This window comes from Lemur catta, chromosome 15 (genome assembly GCF_020740605.2).
Source record: "Lemur catta isolate mLemCat1 chromosome 15, mLemCat1.pri, whole genome shotgun sequence".
Lineage (NCBI taxonomy): Eukaryota > Metazoa > Chordata > Mammalia > Primates > Lemuridae > Lemur > Lemur catta.
Genome location: NC_059142.1, coordinates 326,989 through 350,078, shown reverse-complemented (window position 1 = coordinate 350,078; position 23,090 = coordinate 326,989). Strand labels below are relative to the sequence as shown.

Here is a 23,090-nt window from a genome sequence, read left to right as displayed (position 1 = left end):
CCTCTGATATGCTACACTGAGAAGGGCACAGCATCGCTTCTGTGGGATTCTTGCCAAAAATGCATACCCTCATTCTGTTGGGAGAAAACATAAGTCACACTCCAATTGAGGGACATTCTACAAAATACCTGACCACTGCACTTCAGAAGTGTCAAAATCACAAAGACCAGGAAAGCTTGAGGATCTGTCAGACTGGAGCAGACAGAGAAACCTGGCCGCTCAGTGCAGTGAGTCCTGGAGCAGGAAAGGGGTGTTAGAACTGGGGAGACTCCAACAAAGGCTGCATTTGATAGGACAGAACCAGCATGAGCTTCCCGGTTTTGAGAACTGTACCACGGTTATGTATGTGTTGATATTAACATTAGGGGAAGCTGTGTGAAGAGGATACAGGAATTCTTTGTAACTTTTCTGTAAGTCTACATTTCAAAGTAAAAAATTAAAAAGTTTGGCAGATGTTAAAGAGATGTGAAATGCCTAAGTATCTAATTGAGATTTACTCCTTGGTAAAGAGTCTTAAGAATTAAGTGGAGAAATTTGGGAAAGATGCTTGTATAATTAATTGCCCAATAATCTGAAAGAATGCTCCAGATTGTTCTTGAAATCTCTAAGTATCTTGAACGTACTTAAGCAGGAAACTCTCGCCTGCTTTCCGCACAGAGGGAAGGCCCAAGATCCAGAATTCGTTTCCCATTTCTCCCACTTGGCATGAAAAGCTATAAAATCACAAAACCCTATTCACTCACAGAGACAGCAGTCTGCCTAGGTCTCCCACTCTTCTGCACTTTGACCGATAGGAGCCAATCTCAGGGGGGAGAAGCCTGCAGCTGTCTAGAAACACCAGTCAGTACACGGCCCTGCACCCCCATTCTGTCAATGAGATTTACCAGGCACTGGAAATACAGATCCGGTGCATGAGTGCAGAGCTGTTCCTACTTACCAGGGGACTCAGCCACTGGACTGGCAGACACCTGGCAAAGGCTTTGAACACAGGGAACTGTGATCTCAGAGAACACCACACACTAGAGAAACAGGGGTCTCCACCCAGGACCGGGAGGACTGAGGACAGTCCTCTCTTTGCTCCAATTGCCCCGATCCGCGCAGGCTGGGGGCTGCCCTTCCACTCCCATTAGAGGACCAAACTGCAAGTCTTACAGTTTTATGCACTTGCCACCGTCACCCAGGTGTGTTTCCAGCCACGATCCTTGCAGACACATTATCATTAAGGGATGAGCCATTTCCTCAAGTTGAACAAAGTGTGAGGCACATGGTTGCAGACACTCAGCAGATGTCTTTGGAATAAAAGCATTATCTTCTCTCCACCGACTCCAAAGACTAACTTTGAGAACATCATCCAAGATCACTACAGCAGCATAAACTTTCACACTACAGGGGGCTGGCCACTCATTGGTGTTGTTTTAACCATAATATTTCCTAGGACTCAGCACAAGTAGATATCAGGTATTAAACTAATAAAACCATGTAGTCAACAATTTATAAAAATATATCTTTATTGTGTTCCAATGTTCTTGCATTACACATATACCTAGTTATATTAATATAAACTTAGTCTTCATGTTAAATATAAATTAAACAAACAAAAAAACTATAAACAAATCAGCAAAACTGCCAGAAAATCCCTCCAAGCCATGAATCCTTTTTAAAAAATGGATGGTGGGGGCGTGGTGGCACACACATATAGTCCCAGATACTTGGGAGACTGAGGGGGGAGGATTGCTTCAGCCCTGGAGTTTGAGAGTTCAAGACCAGCCTAGGCAACATGGCAAGAGCCTATCTCTTAAAAAAAAAAAAAAAAATATATATATATATACACTTATATATATATGGTGAGATGATGAAATTATATTAATCATCATACTCTAAAAATTGTTAACTGCAGCCAAATGTAAATGTTGAAAGCAGCAATAAAAGCAAAAGGGATATAGAGTAAAACTATGGGTCTCACCATAGACAGTGAATTGGGCAAGTCAGACAGCTTGATCTGACACTTCAGCAAAGTATAATCATTGAATAAAAATGATCACGGGCTCCACCGACCAGATACAGGTTAATGTCACCAGCGATGGCAGGGGACACCTCAGAAGACAAGTCCCATGACTTCAGAAGACGAATTTCAGAGGACCTGAAGGTGAGGAAAAGATCCACTTCACCCCCAAAAGCCTTAATGCGGAGCCCTGACTCGGAACCAGATGACGAGAAATGACTAAAGATCGGCATTTGTCCTGAATACTCACAACTGTAGCAAAACGTGCACTCAAACACAAAACTGATAAGACTCTTGCTAATTTCAGAATGGGAAAGGTTTGAATATTAACCTGGAGAGAGGGTATGTTACTGCAGCTAAAATACCCATGTCGGACTGGCCCAACCCGTTTCTCCTACGGGTTTTGACGTCTACATCTGAGAGGCCTTAGGTGCCAGCGCTCCTTGCGGCCTTTCTCTCACAGGAGCGCGGACGCAGAGGGATCCTGTTGTTCCTACGCCTCCCACTGCCTTCCTCAGAGCGGGGCGATTCCCACAGCGGGCGGGAGGGTGCTGAGAATGGCACTGGCCCCGGATCCCAGAGGGCAGAGCCAACCCCAACAGTTCCCATTCTTAGGAAGGACACTGCTCCATCCCAGCAGCTCAGAAACTCAAAGGACAGCCCCTCCTCTCACAGAGCTGGGGACAGTCTGTGGACTGCCAGCACCACTTCCAGAAGATGTGTGCGGTGGGTGGGGGGTCAGTTCCGTGACTCCGAGGCGGTGGGGCTGCGGACAGTGGACATGAGGTGCGACTTGTAGGTCTTGCTCAGGCCTGTCATCCAGAACTTCAGCAGCTTGACGTTGTCTTCCTCAGACGCGCCAAGGATGCTCAGGAGCTTCTGCGTGTCCTCTTTGGGCCGACTGTCCACCTTGGTGAATTTGAAAAGGACCTTCACCTTGCTGTGGAGAACCAAAGACAAAACACTCAGACAGCAGAGCACAACCCCGAGAGCCCTGGCTGTGGGCCCACACGGCTTCGGGACCAGCAGGAGCTCCAGAGGCCGAGCTGGAATCAAACATGGTGACAGCTGGCACCACACACTGAAGGGCCTCTCATTGGCCCGTCAGTTCTAACCCTGGGAAACAAGCCTGGCAAGCCAGAACAGTAAAAACAAAGAAAAACTTTCTTTAAACTCATGGAAGAAACTGGTTGCTCTTAAGCTTCACTACATTATTTGAAATCAGGGGCCAGGCACGGTGGCTCACGCCTGTAATCCTAGCACTGTGGGAGGCCGAGGTGCGAGGATTGCTTGAGCTCAGGAGTTCGAGACCAGCCTGAGCAAGAGCGAGACCCTGTCTCTACTAAAAACAGAAAAATTAGCCAGGCGTGGTGGTGAGTGCTGTAGTCCCAGCTACTCGGGAGGCTGAGGCAGGAGGATTGCTTGAGCCCAGGAGTTTGAGGTTGCTGTGAGCTAGGCTGACGCCACGGCACGCTAGCCTGGGCAACTGAGTGAGACTCTAAAAAAAAGAAATCAGGATGATGTTTGGCTAAATTTGACAAAAAATTACCCAGAATCAAGGCAGGAGGAAATAAAGTAATTTGTTTTAAAACAAAGGGAGCACATGTTACAGGGTTTTCAGACTTTAAAAGTGGAATTAAGCAGCAAAATAACAGAGCTTCAGTTACGAACCTCTTTTGTACATCTGGAGTCCTCCCTTAGCCCTCAACAGCTCTTAGAGCTGGGCACCACCCCCACCCACAGAGCAGGTGCCTGGGGGGAGATGCTGGTCACCTCAGGGTCACCCATGCTGGTAAGTGGCAGCGCTGGGGAGCCCACGGTCTCAACCTCTACTCTAACTGCCTCCGTCAGTGGCCATAGCCAGTCTCTTTTTGGAAATAGCTTCTGATTTTCCTCGGCAGAACGCACCGCGGTGGCTAGCTCGACCCTCCATGGTTAGAAGGCAAAGCAGTCCCCTCAAGCGGAGGCTGTGAGCTTACTTCATCCACTCCTCCTTGAGGCAGACGAGGCACTGGTCCACCACGTCCACAGACAGATTCTGGTTGGTCAAAGCCGCTTCGATCTTATTCAGGATGGTGGGGCCGACTAGGAAAAGGGGCAGAGGCAAAGCGGGGGTGTCAGTGCTGGGCCAGGAGACTCCACGCCCTTCCTCCTGAGGGAAAGGTAACCACGTTCAGCAGCACCCACCTCGGTCTGCGGCGACAGGGCTCCCGCTGGTCACCACGAACTCGTACTTGCTCAGAGGCTGCTCGTCCTCACACCCGACTGGGTGGAGGGTGGAGCGGGCGGTTGCGTGGACCTCCACGACGACAGCAAATTCTGCGGCAACACAACACACACGGTCCCGTTCTGTGCTTCTCATTTTACCCTAAACAAGCCTACTGAATTCACATTAGCAAGGAAACACCGCCAGGCAAAAGGTCTCCTGAGACTAATGCTTTGATTTAAAATCTTTTGCAGGCCGGGCGCGGTGGCACACGCCTGTAATCCTAGCACTCTGGGAGGCCGAAGCAGGAGGATCACTCGAGGTCAGGAGTTCGAGACCAGCCTCAGCAAGAGGGAGACCCCATCTCTACTAAAATAGAAAGAAATTATATGGACAACTAAAAATATATATAGAAAAAATTAACCAGGCATGGTGGTGCATGCCTGTAGTTCTAGCTACTCGGGAGGCTGAGGCAGGAGGATCGCTTGAGCCCAGGAGTCTGAGGTTGCTGTGAGCTAGGCTGATGCCACGGTACTCTAGCCTGGGCAACAGAGTGAGACTCTGTCTCAAAAAAAAAAAAAATAAAAAAAAATAAAAAATAAAACCTTTTGCAGTTTACTTGTGAATAGGGTTAAGGGTTAACTTGTGCATCCATTAAGCTAATAACTTATTATATTATAATAATCATTAATTACTTTATATATATCAATTCACTTCACGCTAAGCAACTCTATGAAGATGATCCCACTATTACCCCCATTTTACAGATGGGGAGATAGAACCAGAGAAGTTAAGTAAAGTGCCCAAGGTCACACGGCTAGTAGTGTAAGGATTTCAAGCCTCTCTCTGAAGGCAGGGCCTGTGTTTCGAACACTGCCCAGGAAAAAGGCACTGGCTCTCAGCAAGGGCCTCATGACCCAGCCTGGGTGCTGAATGGGGTCTGCTGGTGGCAGCTGAGTGCCTCCCTGCCCCTCACAGATGTGCTCAGAGAAGTCACTAACTTGCTGGGAGGCTGACTTGTGGACATCCTCGAACCAAAGGTAAGGGATGATCCGCTTCTGGTTCTCTGTGGCGGAGGCAAGAGCCCCAGCGGCGCCAGGAGCCTCAGGGCAGACCCCAGGCTTAGGGAAGGAGGAGAAGACTGGGGAGCACGAGGAGAGGGGAGAGGCCAGCCCTGACTCCCGTGATGTCCTCTCATCAGGACAACGAGCCCTCAGTGGCCACAGGTGCTGTTCTCAGTGGACACGTGCCCTCCTACCCCCAGGACTGTGACCTGCGGCCTGCCCCCGAGAGGCTGTCCCGTCCAATCCCACCCTGTGAAGACAGCCACGGGGTAAGCTGGCCTCTCAATGGCGGCTCCTGCCTGCGAGGCCAGCAGGCCACGTCCTCAAACCCATGACTGAGATCCGGTTCCACTCTGGGCCCTGAGGTGCGGGACTCTGCCTTGAGTCCACGCACCCCGCGGCCTGCGGCGGCACGCACCTGAGGACAGCACGTGGGTGGGGATCTGCACGTGAGGGCTGAGCCCCAGGAAGTTGCACCGATAGGCCTCTTCGTACTGGCTGCTGTACGGGATGATGCGCACACAGCCCACGGGCAGCATGGTCTGTGGAGGACAGAGCAACACAGCCTGGCCTGTCTCTGTCCCCCAAACCCACACGCTCCTGCAGCCTGGCCCACAGCCTCCCTCCTCCCGGAGGCATCCCTGGTCCCTCAGGCCGTGGGGGGGTCTTCCACATCAAGGCCCTCGCTCTTATCTTGGCAGTCAGTCATACACCGACTGTGCTGCCTCTTGCTTTGCAGTGTGAACTCTTACTCTTTGCCTTCTCAGATGTTTGTCCCTCTCCCCAACCCAGAGAGAAGCTTCTGCAGAGATCGCGTCGCATTCATTTTTGTTCCCTTGCAGGCTCTGGAAGTCAGCAGGCATGCATACGCTTTCTGACGATCTAGCCGTCATCAGACCAGAGCCAGGCCTCGGTGCCCGCTGCACTTCCGGAGGGGGGCAGCGTGCTGCGCCCACCTGCCCAAACCCCCTCGTCGAGAATGCCCCCGCAGAGGAAGGCATAGTGCCTTACCTGCTTCTGCAGCAGCTGTGAGCCACTCAGGTGGCTTCTTAGAGGGACTCGGAGATTGAGGAGGAATAGGTAGGGTAGGTAGTTATAAATCTATCAGGACAACACAGACTCCTTCCATGGGAACTCAAAAACATCCACAACTGCCATTTTTAATAGCAGAGAAAAAAACCACGGTGTCAGATTCAGGCATGAACTGCTCACGAGGTTCTGCACTGAGCAGTTGAAGCATCCTACCAGTCCCACCTAGAGTCAGGCACTAGGCCAAAACTGTCCCACTACATACACATAAGGGAACGATGCTCTTACCCGAAGAACTTCAAAAGCTGACTGGACAAGGTCCATGTCTCTGCTCTTCCAGATCACCTGATTCCCCATGAGAACATGCCAGGCCAACATGCGAAAAGATGGGGCACCCAGCACCTAAAAAATAGAATGCAGTGCTTCCTGCATGATTAACAGAAATATTTTTTCTCTCCCCTCCAATGCAAGTTATTTCATTCATGTGTTAAGAAAGTTTGTAAAGCAAAGGCAGATGGGTCAGGAAAGAGAAAGTCACTTATCTTCTCAGCTTGAGGCTGGATGACCTGCCCAGTGGAAGTCCCCACATCTGCACTTAAAAGTCAGATTTCAAAGCTCTTGTACCCTTTGAGATCTTTTCCCAATTTAATTTTTAAAAATTTGAAGCAAAAAGGTGTTAACTATTTGCAACATTCACCTTCTCTTTATGGACACTTTATTTTGCTGAACCACTTGAAAGAAAGCTGCAGACTCCACGACACATAAGCACCTGGGCAAAGCCAGGGCTTCTCCTCCACACCTCAGACCATGGCTGTATCCAGGAAGACAATGTGGACGTGACATACCTCATACTCAGTCACATACCACATGCATAAGCCCAACACTCTGAACATGTCTTTTTTTTTTTTGCTCTGTCACGCAGGCTGGAATGCAGTGGTGCCATCATAGCTCAATGCAGTCTTGAACTCCTGGGCCCAAGCAATCCTCCCGCCCCAACCTCCCAAGTAGCTGGGATTATAGGCACATACCACCATGCCTGGCTAATTTTCATACTTTTTTGTAGAGGGGGGGTCTTGCTATGCTGGTCTTGAATTCCTGGCCTCAAGCGATCCTCCTGCCTTGGCCTCCTAAAGTGCTGGGTTTACAGGTGTGAGCTATTGCGCCCAGTCTGGAAATCTCCTTTATAGCTGCTGTTCCTTTGATCCAAGAGCCATTTAAGATCATGCTTGCTCTTAGCTGTCATGTCTTTATCCTTTAATCTAGAGCAGTCCACCCTTCATTAACTCCCATGACACTGGGGGTTCAGAAGAGTCGAACTTATTGTCTCATGGCTCCTAAGAAGCCAAACATGGCTTTGAAACAAAACTAAAAAAACAAAAAGGAGGCTACAATACCACATTTTACCAAACACCAACACCCTCAAAATAGTCCCACCTCTAGTGGAATTCAGGATTCTTTCCAACCTTAATCCACATAAACAATCAACAAGGATGATTTCAGCCAAATGCATGATTTTGATGGAATGAGTGTTTTCACCCAGAAGGCCCATCAAGCACCTGCCATTAAATCAATCTCACTCAACGTTCAAAACAGAAATAACTACCTTCTGATAAATTCAACTCACTGCAAAAATAAATACAGAAAATATAAAAAGGGGACAACCTGCCCTTGTAATCGAGCAATCCCCTTCTTCCATCTGACCCAATATAACCAAGGTCAATACTATTGTGGGTTAGAGGCCCCCCACGTGTCACCCTGTACACACTGCCTGCTTCATTTCTTCTATAATGCATCCCATTATCTGGATATACCGTAACTACCACAGTTGGACATGCAGGTTATTCCTAACTTTTTGTAAGAATGACCACCACTTTCAATCTGCAAAGAGTGGAGACTATACACAAACTGACAATAGGGTGGTTTAATCCCTTTAGGAGGTTCTAGAAGGTTAGAGGACCACGGGACGCTGACCATCTGGACCTTTCTTCGAAGACACCTACAGTCACCAAAAGGGGAGCACTTACTCTGTGGCTAATACCCCCCGACGCTCCCTATGCCTTCAGCCACCCACCAAGAAGGTTCTTGGTCATGCCCTGCTGGGTTTTGAAGATAATGGGCCCCCAAAGTGTGCTGGATGGAGAACACCGGACTCTTCTCCAAGTTGCTGACATGGCTGCCCTCTGCTGCCTACCTGCCGCATGTGCCGAAGGGACTTGAAGACTGGTGGCTTTCGGGGCTGCCAGCCCCCACGGCCTGACAGTGAGGAGGACCCTGCCGGGCACTGGCTCAGCTGTCGCCCTTCTGCACCCTCTGGCAGCACAGGAGCTTTCTCCTCTTCTTCGGCCTCGGAGTTGTCCCAGCTTTCTGATTCCTCTTCTAAGTCTGCAAGACAGGTGACAAGGACAGTTACAGAATGTGCTGCCCCTTGGATGCAACGGTCTCTTTGTGCGACTGCAGCCAGAGGCCAATTGGTACTGATTCCGGCTGTGGCCAGCTGTCCATGCTCCCTGTTGCCCTGGAAACCCGGGGGAGGGCAGGGAGGGCTCAGTGCTGTCTACGGAACTCGGAACATCACGATAAGTCTTAGAAGCACTACTCAAGGATCACAAGCTGTTCACTGTTGGTGAGAAAACTCACACCAATGACAAACATGCTGGACAGTGTGTCTACTGAGCACACCCTATCAGGTGTTGTTCTCGGGGATCCACACATCGTTTCATTTAGTCCTCTCCACCACCCTGGCATCAGCACTCTTTGCCCATTTCACAGATGAAGTGTCACTTCCATGAACCTTTGTGGCAGCCCTCACAAACGACCACATCTCCATTTCGTGTCATGAGGCCCACAGGGCAGGGCACGCATGAGGAGCAGAGCCAGGACTTGAAGCCAGGTCTGTCTGACTCCAAGGGCTGTGCCCTGAACCCCGATGCCAGCTCCTCCGTGACCACGCTGCAGCTTGAAACTCAACGCTGCATCCCGCATGCTGTGTTCCAGCTCATGAAAGCTTTAACGGACCTGGCTCTGCGTGAGGCAGTCTGACCGCGACACAGCCCTTGCCATCCATACCAGCACAGAAACTCACAATCAGCCCAGCAGTAAACGTTCTTGGTTCTTGGGCCGCCTGATGCATGAGGGCAGACTGCAGGGCTTCTCTTTCCCGAGTGTGCCCTGCTGCCGCCGAGACCCTGCTCAGGAAAGCTTATTTGAGCACGAGTGAGAGTCAAGGGCTTCCTTGCAGGAGCACCCCTGAGACAAACCTGACTGTCCAGAAGGCCAGTCATCTGCGAACTGCAGCATGGGAAGCATTACTAACGACAAGCTACATACAACACACATCAAGAGTTTGTGTGCCCATCCCACAGCTGGGACCGTGGACCTGGAGCACCAAAAATCAAATCAATCCTGGCAGAAGCTCGGCAGAAGAGAAACCAGGGGTCCCCGGAAAGTCAGCTGAACACAATAGGGCCCTTAGCCACAGACACAGAGATTCCGATCAGGAACCCGGGGAAGCCCAGACACCTGGGAGGTTGGGAAACCACTGCCCTTGACGGAAAGCCTAGGTTCAACTGAAACAGGGTGCTTCATCTGTAAAGGGACAAAGGCTAAGAGGTGACTTATGCGGCCAAGCATGTGGCCATCATCATAAAATAGGTACCTCCAATCAGCCAGTTCTCTCCAGAGACAATCCAACAGCGGATTTTCCCAACCTACCTGGGGAACAGATTCTTTCACGTGCCTGTCAAGGCAAATGAGACGGGAAATCACAAATATACCAAGGCTAACGGCAGGCTGTCACACGGGCTCATCCTGCACTCATTCAGAGCCATGTTTCCCTTCATCAGCTCTTCCCACCAGGACAGCAGAGTCGGGGGGCCCCTGATGGCCACCGTGGACCAAGTCCCCAGCAGCAGTACCCCAGCCTCACCAGCGAGCTTCTCCATCTGGACCAAGGTGTCTTCAGTCGGTGCACCCTCTAGGAGCTTCTCGGTCAGTCGGCTGCCACATGCTTTCAGGAGCCTGGAGAATGCAGCGCCAGATATGAGCCTTCTTGCGAAAGGAAAAACCAAACCTGACGTTCACCTAGCTCCTTGATCTAGCTACCAGTTTGCAGAAGACATGGGTATAAAAGAACATGCTGAACACCACAAGGCCACAACCAGCAGGATCCTCAATGTAGGTAATTCTGCAAGCCAAATAACCAAGGGCCTTTAAAGAAAGGTAGGTGGGACAAGTGGGGGCAGGGAGGGGCAGGAGGAACATTACAGACCAGAGAGACTTGGGATGCTGCTCTGATGCCAGTGCAAGAGTTTGTTTTTGTTTTTCTAGACTGGAGTGCAGTGGTACATCGTCATAGCTCAATGCAGCCTCGAACTCCTGGGCTAACAATCATCCTGTCTTAGCCTCCCAAGTACAGGGACTACAGGCACGTACCACCATGCCCAGCTAATTAAAAGATGTTTTTTTTTGTTTTAGAGACAAGGTCTCATTATATTGCCCAGGCTGGTCTAGAACTCCTGGGCTCAAGTGATTTTCCTGCCTTGACCTCCCAAAGTGCTGGGATTATAGTGGCCCAGGACTGGATTTAGATGTGAGATCCTAGATTTCAAGCTGAGGTTATGTAGGAATGAGAATTTGGGGGCAGAGACTTTGGAAGGAGTGAAGATATGCTGCAATGGGAGGAAGAGAAACAACTTGTGGCCAAACAACAGACTGGTGGTTTTCAAGTATGTTCACAGATTCACTAAACTCCTTCCTCTCTTCTCATGACAGAGATTAATCCCTCCCTGACCGGGCTGGGCTTAGTGACATGGCACACTTCTAGCAAACAGGGAGTACTGGAAGTGACAGCACGTATCTGCTGAGCTCAGGCCGTGAGACCTTGAAGATTCCACCTCATTCTCTCTCTTTTTTTCTTTTTTGAAACAGGGTCTTGCTCTGTCACCCGAGCTCAAGTGCAGTGCCATCATCAGACCTCACTGCAACCTCCAACTCCTGGGCTCAAGTGATCCTCTTGCCTCAGCCCCGAGTAGCTGGGACTACAGGTATGCACCACCACGCTCAGCTAATTTTTATTTTTTGTAGAGATGGGTCTCACACTCCTGGCCTCAAGCAGCCCTCCCACCTCAGCCTCCCAAAGTGCTGAGATTACAGGAGTGAGCCACCGAGGCTGGCCCTGGCTCGTTCTCTTGGCTCACTCTGGGGAAGGCATTTCCCAGGCCCACAGCCAGCCGCGGCGGGGTCAGCTTTGTAAGCAGCCTCCAGTCACACCTCAGCTGGCTGAGCCCCCAAACACAAAAACTCTTAGATCCTGAGCCAGAGCCACTCAGCTAAGACACTTCTGACTTCTCACAGGAAACTGAGATGAATGTTTACTGTTGCTTTTTAAAAAGTGAGGGAGTCACTGGTCTTGGTACAAAAACTTCTTCTGTTTTTAATAAATCGGGAAGTGAGTTGCATCTCAGTATGCTTTTCCACACACGAGGGTAAGAGGCCTTGAGAACAAGGGCTCTCTAAGGAGCACAAGGCAGAGCTCCATGCAGAGGCAGCTGAGCAGATTTGCACAAAGACTGTCCTCCCAAATTCGTGGACAGTCTATCAATGTGTCATGACTGCTTTTATTCTACCACCTGCGAAAAGCCCTGGGATGCCATTACCAAGCAAAGGAGGTGTGAAGGCACGCCCACAAGTTGTCATCGCTGGTGAGTGACGTCAGTGAGCGGGCAGCGTTGCCATTCCTCTGGTGCAGGAACGGCGTGAAGGCTGTGTTCATCCTCTGAGCACGCTGGGGGCACCCGAACTGCTCTGCCTCGAACACCTGAAATGCAAAGGGAAGGCACAGCCTCTTCAACCAAGTCGGACCTGCTGGCAGCCTGGACCCAGCTTGTTCACAGCAAATTTCACAAATCTGACTTCCGAGGGCTCTGTCCCACTCTGCTCTTGTGACACGGAACACAAAGTGCCACAGTCTAATAATTCCAAACAGTGTGGCTTTGCCTCCCTGGCCAGATTAGGAGCCACCTGAAAACAACAATCAGTTAAGACTATCTCCTGCCCCCTCTTCTACGGGCGACTCCTTAGGTGCTCGAGGGGGATGCAGGCTGTAGGCCTGCGGAGGCGGCATCAGCGCCAGGTTTCCAGGCCCCCCCCTTCCAGGCCCACTACTCAGACTCTTGGTGAGGGACATGTGACGAGCTCCCGCCAAGAAAGCGAGAGAGAAACAAGGCCCTCTGGCACGCCCTGCCGTCTGTGGGCTGAAGGAACAACATTCCAATACGGCTGCTCCTCTGCCCATGGCGGGGTGGCGACGACGAGCAGGTGCCCTGCTCTGCTGCGGTGCACACGGAGCAAAAGCAAGAAACGGTCCCTGTGGTGTGAGGCCGCTGAGATGACACTGGCTGGAGGCAGGCACGGGGCAACAATTAAGTGAGAACTGGCAGCGAGGGGCTCAGCCTCTCATCAGCGGGTACCAGAGCATGACCTGGCCTGTCCTGAGACACAATGCCACAGCTGGAGGTCTGGGTTAGGTGGCTGGTCTCAACAGGATAACGGACAGTCTGAGATGAAGGTCCAAAGAAGCAGAAGCAAAGGGAGGGACAAGGGTTCTGACTCCAGCCGAGAAACCAGAGCCGAATGAGAACCAGGACAATAGAGACAGGAGAGACCAGTACAGCAGAGGACTGCCACTCTGAACCAAAGGCGACACGGCAGCCTCGGGCTGAGAGTCATAAAGCTGCCTGGGCTCCCAGCCCCACCCCTGGTGCAGAGAAAGACTCCTACAGTGCGAGGCCCCCCCACCCTGGTGCCTCATGCTCAGACAGCACCTTGAGTGCCTTGCCCTGGAGCTCATCGATGACGCCCCGGACCTTCCCTAGTAGGAAGGGCCAGGAGTTGATGAGGTAGATCCGGTCCATCATGATGGTGATGATGCTGTACCAGCGCTGGAAGCCCCTGGCCAGGCTGTCTTTGATGAAGAAGGTGTGGCTGAACACAAAGCCATGCTGCTCGTCTCCAAAGAAGATGGGCCCCTCACGGCCAGGGCAGACCTGGAGGGAATGACAGTGACTTGAGATAGCCCTCTCCTCCCTTTAGCAACACCAGGTCGAAGTCACATCATCTGGCTTTTCCTTTGGCATTGATTATAGGGACAGTGGCAAGGGAGGGTGAAAGCAGGAGATTCTGCACTCTTTTGCTCCTGTGGTCAAGCTTCCTAAAGACAACATTTGTCATCGTGGAATGCCAGGGCCAACAGAGGTTTGCTGCTTTTTCTAGCTTGAGCCACAAATGTGCCACCTTGCTCATCTGGAATACGCTGAGGAACCAGCAGGTCAAACTCATCACTGCATACTTCGTAGACTAAGATCTGCACACTTTATTTTCACAAGAGGACTTCAGTCCCTCCCTCGTGACATATTTACTCCTACTTAACACACAATGCTAACAGACATGCCCATCTTCTTGCTAGCAGACCAGCAGCAGGAAATGAGATCGGCAGGAGGCAGGCACGGGGCAACAATTAAGTGAGGACTGACAGTGAGGGGCTCAGCCTCTCATCAGCGGGTACCAGGAAGTTCAGTAACTGAAGCATGAATCCTCCGTGACAGACAAAAACCTAAGAGTTCAGACCCAAGTTCAGCAGTGACCACCATGTAGTTTGGGAACAAACTGATCTACTTCTCAGCAGGTCCTGGAGCAGTACGTGGCATCACTGAGGCTGGGAATGAGGACTGAGAAAATAGAAAAGGTGGCAACTGATGCAGTGAACTGTGTACCTTAGAAATAGTTCCTATGTCAGAAATATGTCCATCAAAAATGGACAAATAATAAAAGTTTAGCACTTAAAGTGGAAAGCCAGCACCCACTCAGAAACCAGTTGAGTCCAAAATGACTTATTCTTTCAGTTCTGGCTGAGTGAAGCACCCCCTCCCCACGCTGCGCGACATGGGGACCCCCTGTGGGGGCACGAGCGCCGGCCTGTTCAGGGGCACCCCGGGTGCGTGAGCTCCCAGAGACCGGCCGCGGCCACGCACGGCTCACCTCGCAGCTCAGGCTCCGGACACAGGCCTGGCGGACAATGCTGAACAGCTGGGGGTGGTTGGGGTGCTGGTGACTGACGTACTTGATTGAGGTCTCTTTATCGTGGCTGATGTACCCTGGGTGTCCTGCAGCCAGCGACCGGCAGCCCTGTCCACCAAAAGGAAAAGAAAATCTGTTAGTTGGGAAGCAGGTAACAAGCTGTCTTACGCTTACACAATCCTGGACTTAGAAAACACAATCTATTTTTGTATAAAAATAACCGGCTTTTAGGTTTGTACTTATCTGTGGACTTAAATGTTTCCTAAATAGAAAACCAGGACACAGAGATGCCGAGGTTGCCAGACGATAGTCCTCACAGATCTCACCTGCTGAGCACACAGCAGGTGCTAGCCAGGAGTTCTTTGTAGTGTGTCTCATTCTAGTCAAGAATTCTCACCCCGTGAGAGAACTGCAGTGAGAACCCCCATTTCATGGAAAACAAACTGAGGTCGAGACAGGAAGTAGCTGTCTCAGGGCACAGGGCTGGCAAGGGGCACACACTGTGCTCTGGGCCACTTTTCTGGGTGATTCATCCACCCCCCACCCCTCTATCCTTGGCTGGGAACTAACAGCTGCCGGGGCCCCAGGAGGGCACGGAGGCAAGCCCCTCCCCGGGCTAGAGGACTCCTCCAAGGGCAACCACAGTCCTGGCTCAAAGACTCTCCTGCTGGCTGGCTGAGCCCTCCTTCCCTCCAGTTGTGGCCTCCCAGGTCTGAGGCACTCCCCACCTTCTGTCCCTGCACCTCTCGCAGGCACCTCCAGCAACAGACAAACTCTCACGTGTAGTCTGCTTCTCCGTGGAATCAAATGAACGAGGTTGGTTTGTTTGCACCTAGTGGCAGGTCTGATATCCAGCCCTGATTTGGGGTCCTGACCCAGGTCCTCCATGCAAAGAAGTGGCCCATTAGGGGAAATGTGAACTAATTTCCCAGAGCTCAACACGGAACCCTGGGGATCTACAAGGAGGAAACCCCGCTGGGAGCACCCGGCCTCGGAGACCCCTGCCCAGGACAGGCTGACGTGCACAAACACACAGGTGGATGCCACAGCAGGGAGCCACAGAGAAGCACATGCCAGCCACCGGGCTCCCCGAGAGCCGTCTGTGTCAGCCCTGGAGCCCTCACCCCCAGCTCTGGGGACCGCAGGGTCTCCTGTCCATCCCACACTTCCCACAAAGAGGGCAAAATGTTCCTGAGACCCCAGAGACACTTGCCTCACACATGTCTGACTTTTTGGGCCCAGGGCTGCTGGACTCGGTGCTGGCTCCTTCCGCTGGGCTGTGCGCGCGGATCCGGCTGCTCATCTGAATGCCGCCTTCCTCCTCCTCGGCCTGCTCGCCCTGCCCAGGGCTGTCCCTGTCCTCTGCCCCTTGAGGAAGTGGGGCATGGAGAACCTCCGTGCAGAAGAGAGTACGAGGGCCATGGAGCTCGCAGAAGTGACAGAGAGCAACGATGGCATTCATGGTGCCTTGCAGACTGCAGGAAGCCTGGGGGATTGCGGGGGACATGTCAGCTGGCCAGCATCTGCTCACGCAGCGAAACCTCCCCAGCTCCTCTGAGGCACAGGGAGCACACGGGTGTGGCGGTAGACTCCCCGCCTGCCCCAGCCAGCGCGGAGGGGCAGCTGCTCTGCGTCAGTGCTGCACTGGGCAGAGGGGAGCCGAGAGGACAGACAGACAGGGTCCCTGTGCACAGGGGTCACAGCACACAGAGGAGGGAGAATGTGAGTGAACGGGCACACAGCAAGCCTTCGGGTGCAACTGTGCTAGGGCTTGAGGCTGATGGTGCAGACAGAGGACACGTCCTTGAGTGACAAAAGAGCAAAATATGGCAAACCCCGTTGGAGCAACACAAATAAAAGGCCACAGGGTTCTGAGGAGAGCTTCCTTCAGCTGGTACACGTTTGCTGCCGGCTGAGGCTGCAGGTGCTGCCCTCGTGCAGCCGGACTCCTACTGGGCGGACGCAGGGAAGACCTGTTCCTTCCCACCAGGTGAGGAGCATCATGAAGACCTAGCGGGGCTGGGGTGGAGAACACCCACAGGAGCGTGGAGACCTCCAGGGACTGGCCCCCAGGGCTCCCCCAGCGAGAGCTGAAGGGACCAGGGCTGCCACTGGGGGGTGGCCAGAACATCTGGAGAAGAGCAGGAGATGGGGCACAGGGGACAGGAAGCAGATCGCACAGCCCCTTCCGGGCCATGGAAAGATTCTTTTAGAGACTTGAGAGGCTTTGGTGGGTTCAGATGAGAGACGTGAAATTTGAATTTCATTTTAAAAGGCTTATTCAGGCAGAAAACACTGCAGAGGGCCAGTGCTAGGTGGGGAACCAGCTGAGGCATCCCACAGAGCCAAGGGACAGGGACAGCAGCCATGTTCCCAAGGAAGGGTGGCAAGACTATGGACGGGGGAACAGCACATGAAAGAAGGGCTGGGAAGAATGCCGGGAGCAGGCACGTGAGCGGGCCCAGCGAGTGCTTGCTGAGCTTCTGCAGAGACACACAGCGGTGGGCGTGGGACTTCCAGGGAACTCAAGGCGTGAAGAAGGGAGGAGGAGCTGGCCCAGCTGACAGCATGGCCAGGGAGGCAGGAGGGGAACCCCAGGTCACCCAGCAACCAGGTGAACGGAGTGCTTTAACAAGGTGGAGATGGAATGTCACACAGCCTTCAAAAGGAAGGAAATCCTGCCACATGTGATAGCATGGTTGGACCTTGAGGACATTATGCTAGTCACAAAAGGACAAATACTGTGTGATTCCACTCATGCACGGTAACTAGAGCAGTCAAATCCAGAGAGACAGACAGTAAGTGGTGACTGCTAGGAGGGCAGAGGGGGAGCTGGTGTTTAACGGGCACAGTTTCAGTTCTACAAGACGAAGCGTCCTGGAGACGGACAGTGCTGATGCCTGCATGACAGTCAGTGCCCACTGACACTGAACTGTGCGCTTAACGATGGTTAAAATAGTAAATTTTATGTTATGTATATTTTATCCCAATTCAAAAAACAAGGAGGGTATGGTCACCTGCAGAGCAACATGGAGGTCACCGGTGACCTTAACAAGAATCATCTCTGGTGGAGAAAAAGCTTGAGTGAATCCAGACAACCCTTCTGAGAGTTTCTGTGGCAGTGACAGGAACAGGGCAGCACCTGGCAGGGACATGGAGTCAAGGAAGGGCCACCTACCCCCCAAGCCTGGCTACAGCACAGCAGAATCTGACGAATGGTGTAAAGGCCACGGGGCCTAGTGCATGGGCTGTGGGCAGCAGTGATGGACTCCACCCTTCACAACAGGAGGGAGGGCAGATACAGGGGCCTCTCTGTTTGGGGATAATCAGGGGAGGCTCTGAAGATGGGGGCTTGTCCACTGGTTTCTGACAAGCAGAGAGATGCTCCAGAAACAAGACCACAGGAACAAAGGCATAGCGGCAGTGACAACTGCAGCCAGCAGCCTGACATGTGACAAAGGAGGCCATGTGGACCGCTGGAGGAGGGTCTGGAATGCTGGGCTAGAATGACCGTGCATGCTCCAGACCCATGTTGTCCAATACGGTGGCCACAGACATGTGTGGCAACTAAATTTAAATTAACTAGGACAAAAGCTCAGCCCTTCTTTCTCACTGGCCACATCCCAAGTGTGCACTAATTGTATGTGGCTCGTGGCCACTGCTCTGAATGGCACAGGTTAGGGAACATTTCTGCCATCACAGAATGCTCTACTGGACACCCTTGCTCCACACCATGAGGAACCATTTAAATTTCTGAATGTTCAACCAAGCAGCAGACACCAATCAGGACCGTATTCTCTTTGGGGGACCTTCTCCCCCAATATGGAGCCAAGGGCTAGACATTCTCTGTCCTCAGCCCTGGCAGGAAGGGTGTGATGACCATGGCCGGGCCAGGAGACGGCCTAAGACGCATACCCAGGAGGAAGGCAAAGCAGCAGCAAAGTGTGAACGTGCACAGCAGTGGCGGGTATGGAGGGTTCCCTGGACAGCCTCCTTGATGAGCCGTGCCTGGGGTGTGTCCCTAGCTGGGCCCTCTCAGCAGTCCCCTCCCTGCCAGGGGCTGTGCATGCAGCCTGCTGCTCCAGCCTGCCCACTAACACTGTGACCCACCTGATGTTTCTGTAATTGGTTTCTCGGCTGCACAGCACCTGTCCTCCTGCCTAAGGTACGGCTGGAGCTCGGGCGGTCACACTGGGAATGGCAGAGGCAGACACAAAACAGACGTGTGAAGAGAACGTCAGCAGGGCTGCTGGGGAGCCAGGTGTGAGGATCAGAGAGGGAGATACAGGGGCTGGCAGGGCGTGGAGGGCCAGCGTCTGCGGGGGTGTTCCGGGAGGGAGGTGGTGGCGGGAAAGGAGATGCGTAAAACTTAAGAGACAGTAGGACATTTCGCTGTCCTACTGCGAAGCTCCTACTGAGGAGCATCAAGGGCTCCACAGAGATTCCAGGTGCAGCAGGAGAGAGGGCAGGGCAGGGGCAAAGGCCCGGAACACGCTGCGGACCTCCGCCTGGCTCACTCCTCCTCACCATTCGGCTTCCACAGGCACGTCCCTTTCTCATTATAGCCACTTCCCTGCAACCCCATCACCCATTTCCTCTGCTGTATTTGAGTGCAAGTGCTCCTCATACAAGAACCTACATTGTTTGTGCTTCCCTGCTATGAATGAAAGTTTCCTAAAGCTGGAGACATTGTCTTGTTAACTGCTGTATCCCCAGCGTCTACAACAGTTGGTAGGAGGTACCAAATTCATGTGTGTTGGATAAATAAGTACATTTAGGAGTTGTCCAGAGATGACAGTTGTTGCCACAGAAAGTGGAGGTGTCCACACAGACAGGAGAGGCTCATAAGCACATCTTTGTGAAAGGACAGATGGAGTCTAGTTGCAGAGAACCCAAATGGACCGGAGTTAAATGAAGGGGCCATGAAGCTCACCACTGTGAAGTCAAGGAAAACAATGGTTTAACAATCCATTGTGCAAGGAGACAAGGAGACCACTGATGGGACAAAGAGGTGGAGGAGGAGGAAAGGGTATCAGGACCCAAAGTAAATGCAGAGACATTAACCCCAGAAAAAAAGGCCAAGTCTTCCTTTGAGAGGCACAAACAGAAGAGAAACAAGGTTCCTTCTAGCAAGACGGCCACATAATAGCAGTTGTTGACTTAGTTTCACCCCATCTGAAGAGCATCGACACCAACCTTATTCTTAACAGAAACACACTTCCACCATCCCGCCCTGATCATGCAAGGCCTCTGCCAAATGGGTCAGGTGAGGTGACAGCAGTCATATGAGAAGACCTGATGTTTTCTAGGTAAGAAAAAACCCAGAGTTAATTCTAAGAGCAGTGGTCTTTGTAGCATGAAAAAAAAATTTTCAAGTAGCTTACAGCCAACCATCAAATCTCAGATGAGGATTTAGAGTCCCTGGGGTTCCAAATAGCTTAGCAGGCCTTTGGGATACTGGCTGACAGCAAGTTGACACTGCAGCTGAAGTTTCAGCTGAAGTCTTACACCTCGAAAGCAATATCTGACACAAGATCTCTTTAATTATAAATATATTATTTAAATATCTTTTGAAAGTATAAAATATTAAAAACTATGAAGTCCTGCTCTTTCCTACTTTTGGTTATGAGGGGGCTGCTTTGTCAGCACACACATCATGCCGATTTAACCCTTCGGGCTGCAGGCCTGGAAATTTCTCCCCTCTCTTCCTCAAATGGGAGGGGGAAATCAGAGACAGTGTTGCTGAGCTTCTTCCCAGCACCCAGGAACTCAGGATCAACACAGACTATTACTTTTATTATTTTTTAAATGAAAAGCACTTGTCTGACAAGATTCTGAATACTTTTCTCATGTGTGCCACACACCCAGGCAGCCACTGGAAAGCACTTAGGTCTGGAGTCACACGGACCTAGTCCTCACCAACCAGGTGATGCCAAATGTGTCACCTCACCTCTCTGAATACCACCCTAGAGCTGAGGCCTAGCGGGCTTAACACTGCATGTGGGATCACAACTTTGCACGGCACGAGGTCAGTTCTTCGTTCACTCTCCAATTCCAATCTCTACCAGAAGTTTGCTGAAGAAAACAAACTGGTTTGAGTAGGCCTAACAATTCTTCCTTTCCAACAAGCTTTCTAGAACCAAGGAAGAAGCAGAAATCTTCCCCTGCCTAACACTCTCTTCATCATCACACTCAAAGCAAGTACTTGAATTCCTTGATGACGCGGAGTGTGGTCCACAGCCCTCACCCACACTGGCTGAGCCACAGGCCTGACAGTGACACGTGCACTCCCCTCTGCTCAGTGGTGTGCCTCACCCGGGTCTACTTCTTCCCTACTCGCTAGGTCTTCTCAGAGCCACATGGAAGACCAAAGAGGTGGCTAAATAAGAGCACTGTGTAAAGAAATAAGGTATTAGGACGGATCTTAACTAGTAGTTGCTATGGAGCTTATATAACTAGTCTCCTACTGGGGAGCTTCATTGAGTCCACAGCAGGGATCCCCGTGCAAAGGTGAAACGTCCGGAAGCGGATTACCTCCAGCTCAGGCTCACTCACGCTGTGGCTCTTCTATCTCTACCTTTCACCTGCACTTCCATTTACAGAGCTGCCTGACATGTGACACTAAAAGGGCCAACACAGTGTCACCTGCTACTGTTACTCAATTACTTTCAAAGTAATGTCTAGGTGCCCCCAGCAGTACCTACTTCCAGCAAGTTCCCCCTCGCCCTCTGTCTCCCACAGTTGCTGGTGACCTCCTCCTTGGACCTCAAGCCACAACAAGCCAATCCCTGGGCTAAACGTTGTTTCCAGACGGTAAGGATGCGACCGACAACCCCCGCCAAACTGGAGAGAAGCAGCAGGGTCGCCTACCCTCCCTGGACACGGAGCTGCAGCTCTCGGCGCGCCAGCGGCCCCCCCGGAGCGCCAGCCCGAGGCCCGACGCAAGGGCGGCAGACGCCGGGCGGGGGCCGGCAACGAGCAGTCTGGCCGCAACGCCAAGTGCGGATAAATCAGTGGCCCTGGCGCGGGGGGCGACCACAGGGCACAGTCCTTACCCTCGGAGAGTTTAGAGAGGTGCCTCTCACCCTCCCTCCGAACCTCAGGGTCTCGGCCTCGAGGCCGTGGACCCCGACCCTAACCGCGCCCGCCCACCTCAGACCGACGCAACCTCGGCCGGGCCCCGCCGCCTCGGCCCCCGCCCTGCGCGGACGCGGCCCCGACCCCGGCGCGGCGGCCGGAACCCGCTCCCGGCCCCGCCCCGCCTGGCGGCCCGCGGGGAGGGCTCGGCGGGGCTCTCACGCGGGGTCCCAGCCCGCCGCGGGGGCAGCCGGCCGAGCCCGGCGCCGGCACACTCACCCGGGGTCCCCGCCGTCCCCGCAGCCCGGCCGCCCGGCGGGGCCGAGGCGCGTGACTAGGCCGGGCCGTACCACCGCCCGGCCCGCGGGGGCGCGCACACCCGGGACGCGGCTCGAGTCCGGAGTGCCGAGGCCTGGCGGGAAACCGGCGGCCGCTGCCCGCCCCGTTCGGCCACCCCCGTCCGGAAGTACGGATGGTTCCGACCGCACGGCCGGAGATGCCGGAGGAAACCATTTCAGACGTGGGGGAATGCTAAAATTTAAAAAGCATTGTAAAAGAGATTTCAGGGAAAATATAAGCAGCCTAAGGCTCTCTCTCCACATACAAGAGAAAAATAAAGAAAAGGGCATTACGAGAGGCTGTAACTTCTTTTGGCTTCACCGTTGATTTTTAATAACCGTTGCGGCTGGAACCTGTCTTCTCCCTACGGGGAGGGTGGACGGTGCGGGCAGGTGGCGGGGACCGCGCGGCGCGGCCGGGCCAGGTGACAGCGGCCGCGGGGAGGCTGCGTGCCCCGCTCGCAGAGGGCGGGGCAGGAGTCACCGCTCCTCCTCTTCCCCCACACTTGCGGCGCATCCAAGTTTTTAAAGAAAACGTAAATCAATTACGAACATATACACAGGCAGTTCCGGATACGGACCAGATACGGTCCTGAGAACGTCGGATTTGTATGTTACTCAGATCCCGGATCGACAGCGCATGTACGGTAACAATAATAATACCATAATGGTTCATATGTGATAATATAGTGTAATACGTAACAATAATAATACCCTTGTACTATAAGTTACAGAAACTATTAGGCTGTTTCTTTTAGTTCAAACAAGCAGAACATAAAAACAAATTCATACAAAAAGTTCAGATAGCCAATAGGAGAAATTTTTAAAAAGAATATTAAAGGTTAACACTCAGCTATTGTTGCATCAGTGTCTTGCTTACTGGAAGGGGAATTTTGGAAGCAAGAAGGTAGCTGACATTAGTCACAAGATGATGATGGAGGTCGTGCTGCAGAGTCAGGGTTTGATCCTGTTGTGGAGGAGGGAGCTGACCACTGAAGTTGGTTTCTTGAAAAAGGCATCTGGGGTTGTTTGCACAGCCTTTTTCTTTTTTTCATCATAAGTAGCCCTGTAGCAGCTAATGTTCTTATTAACTTCAGAGTAAACCTTTGCAAACCATTCAACGTTAGGATCTTGCTCCTTGAGTTTAGCAAATCCTGCTTCAGTGAGATGAAAGGCTTCAGCTCATTCTTTTGTCATGAACTTTCTCAGCTCTGGATCTTCTGATTGTTGGTGTGCGTATGTTTCTATCAGTTGCTCCTCTATCTACCTATGAGACTAGCCGCTAGCATAAAGATGCCACA

The 23,090-nt window shown here is 52.2% G+C and overlaps 1 protein-coding gene across 7 annotated transcripts; it reads right to left on the bottom strand.

Annotated features, from left to right (window-relative positions):
* Positions 1 to 1,766: 1,766 nt before the first annotated feature.
* FLCN (folliculin) lies at positions 1,767 to 22,194 on the bottom strand. Of its 7 annotated transcripts, none has more exons than XM_045570261.1 (13): positions 21,731 to 21,771; positions 19,571 to 19,679; positions 15,588 to 15,860; positions 14,336 to 14,482; positions 13,123 to 13,344; positions 11,956 to 12,116; positions 10,227 to 10,318; positions 8,493 to 8,683; positions 6,590 to 6,703; positions 5,691 to 5,814; positions 4,190 to 4,321; positions 3,982 to 4,087; positions 1,767 to 2,942 (listed from the first exon to the last, which is right to left on the bottom strand). In XM_045570261.1, exons 2-13 carry the CDS (start codon positions 19,613 to 19,615, stop codon positions 2,741 to 2,743), a joined length of 1,809 nt encoding a protein of 602 aa, XP_045426217.1. In that variant the 5' UTR covers positions 19,616 to 19,679; positions 21,731 to 21,771; the 3' UTR covers positions 1,767 to 2,740. The 7 variants fall into 7 exon arrangements, with proteins under 7 accessions (XP_045426217.1, XP_045426216.1, XP_045426219.1 ...); XM_045570260.1 differs by lacking the exon at positions 21,731 to 21,771 and adding an exon at positions 21,527 to 21,544; XM_045570263.1 differs by lacking the exons at positions 19,571 to 19,679; positions 21,731 to 21,771 and adding an exon at positions 22,084 to 22,194.
* Positions 22,195 to 23,090: the final 896 nt, after the last annotated feature.

Excerpts from the sequence above, each read along its gene's own strand:
- FLCN (XM_045570258.1), bottom strand. The coding sequence starts at position 18,934 with ATGAGAAAGGGACGTGCCTGTGGAAGCCGAATGGTGAGGAGGAGTGAG. Across the intron at positions 15,861-18,484 it reads ACCAATTACAGAAACATCAG|GCTTCCTGCAGTCTGCAAGG; the intron begins GTGGGTCACAGT and ends GCAATCCCCCAG. Across the intron at positions 4,322-5,690 it reads CACCCACGTGCTGTCCTCAG|AATTTGCTGTCGTCGTGGAG; the intron begins GTGCGTGCCGCC and ends GTGTTGCCGCAG.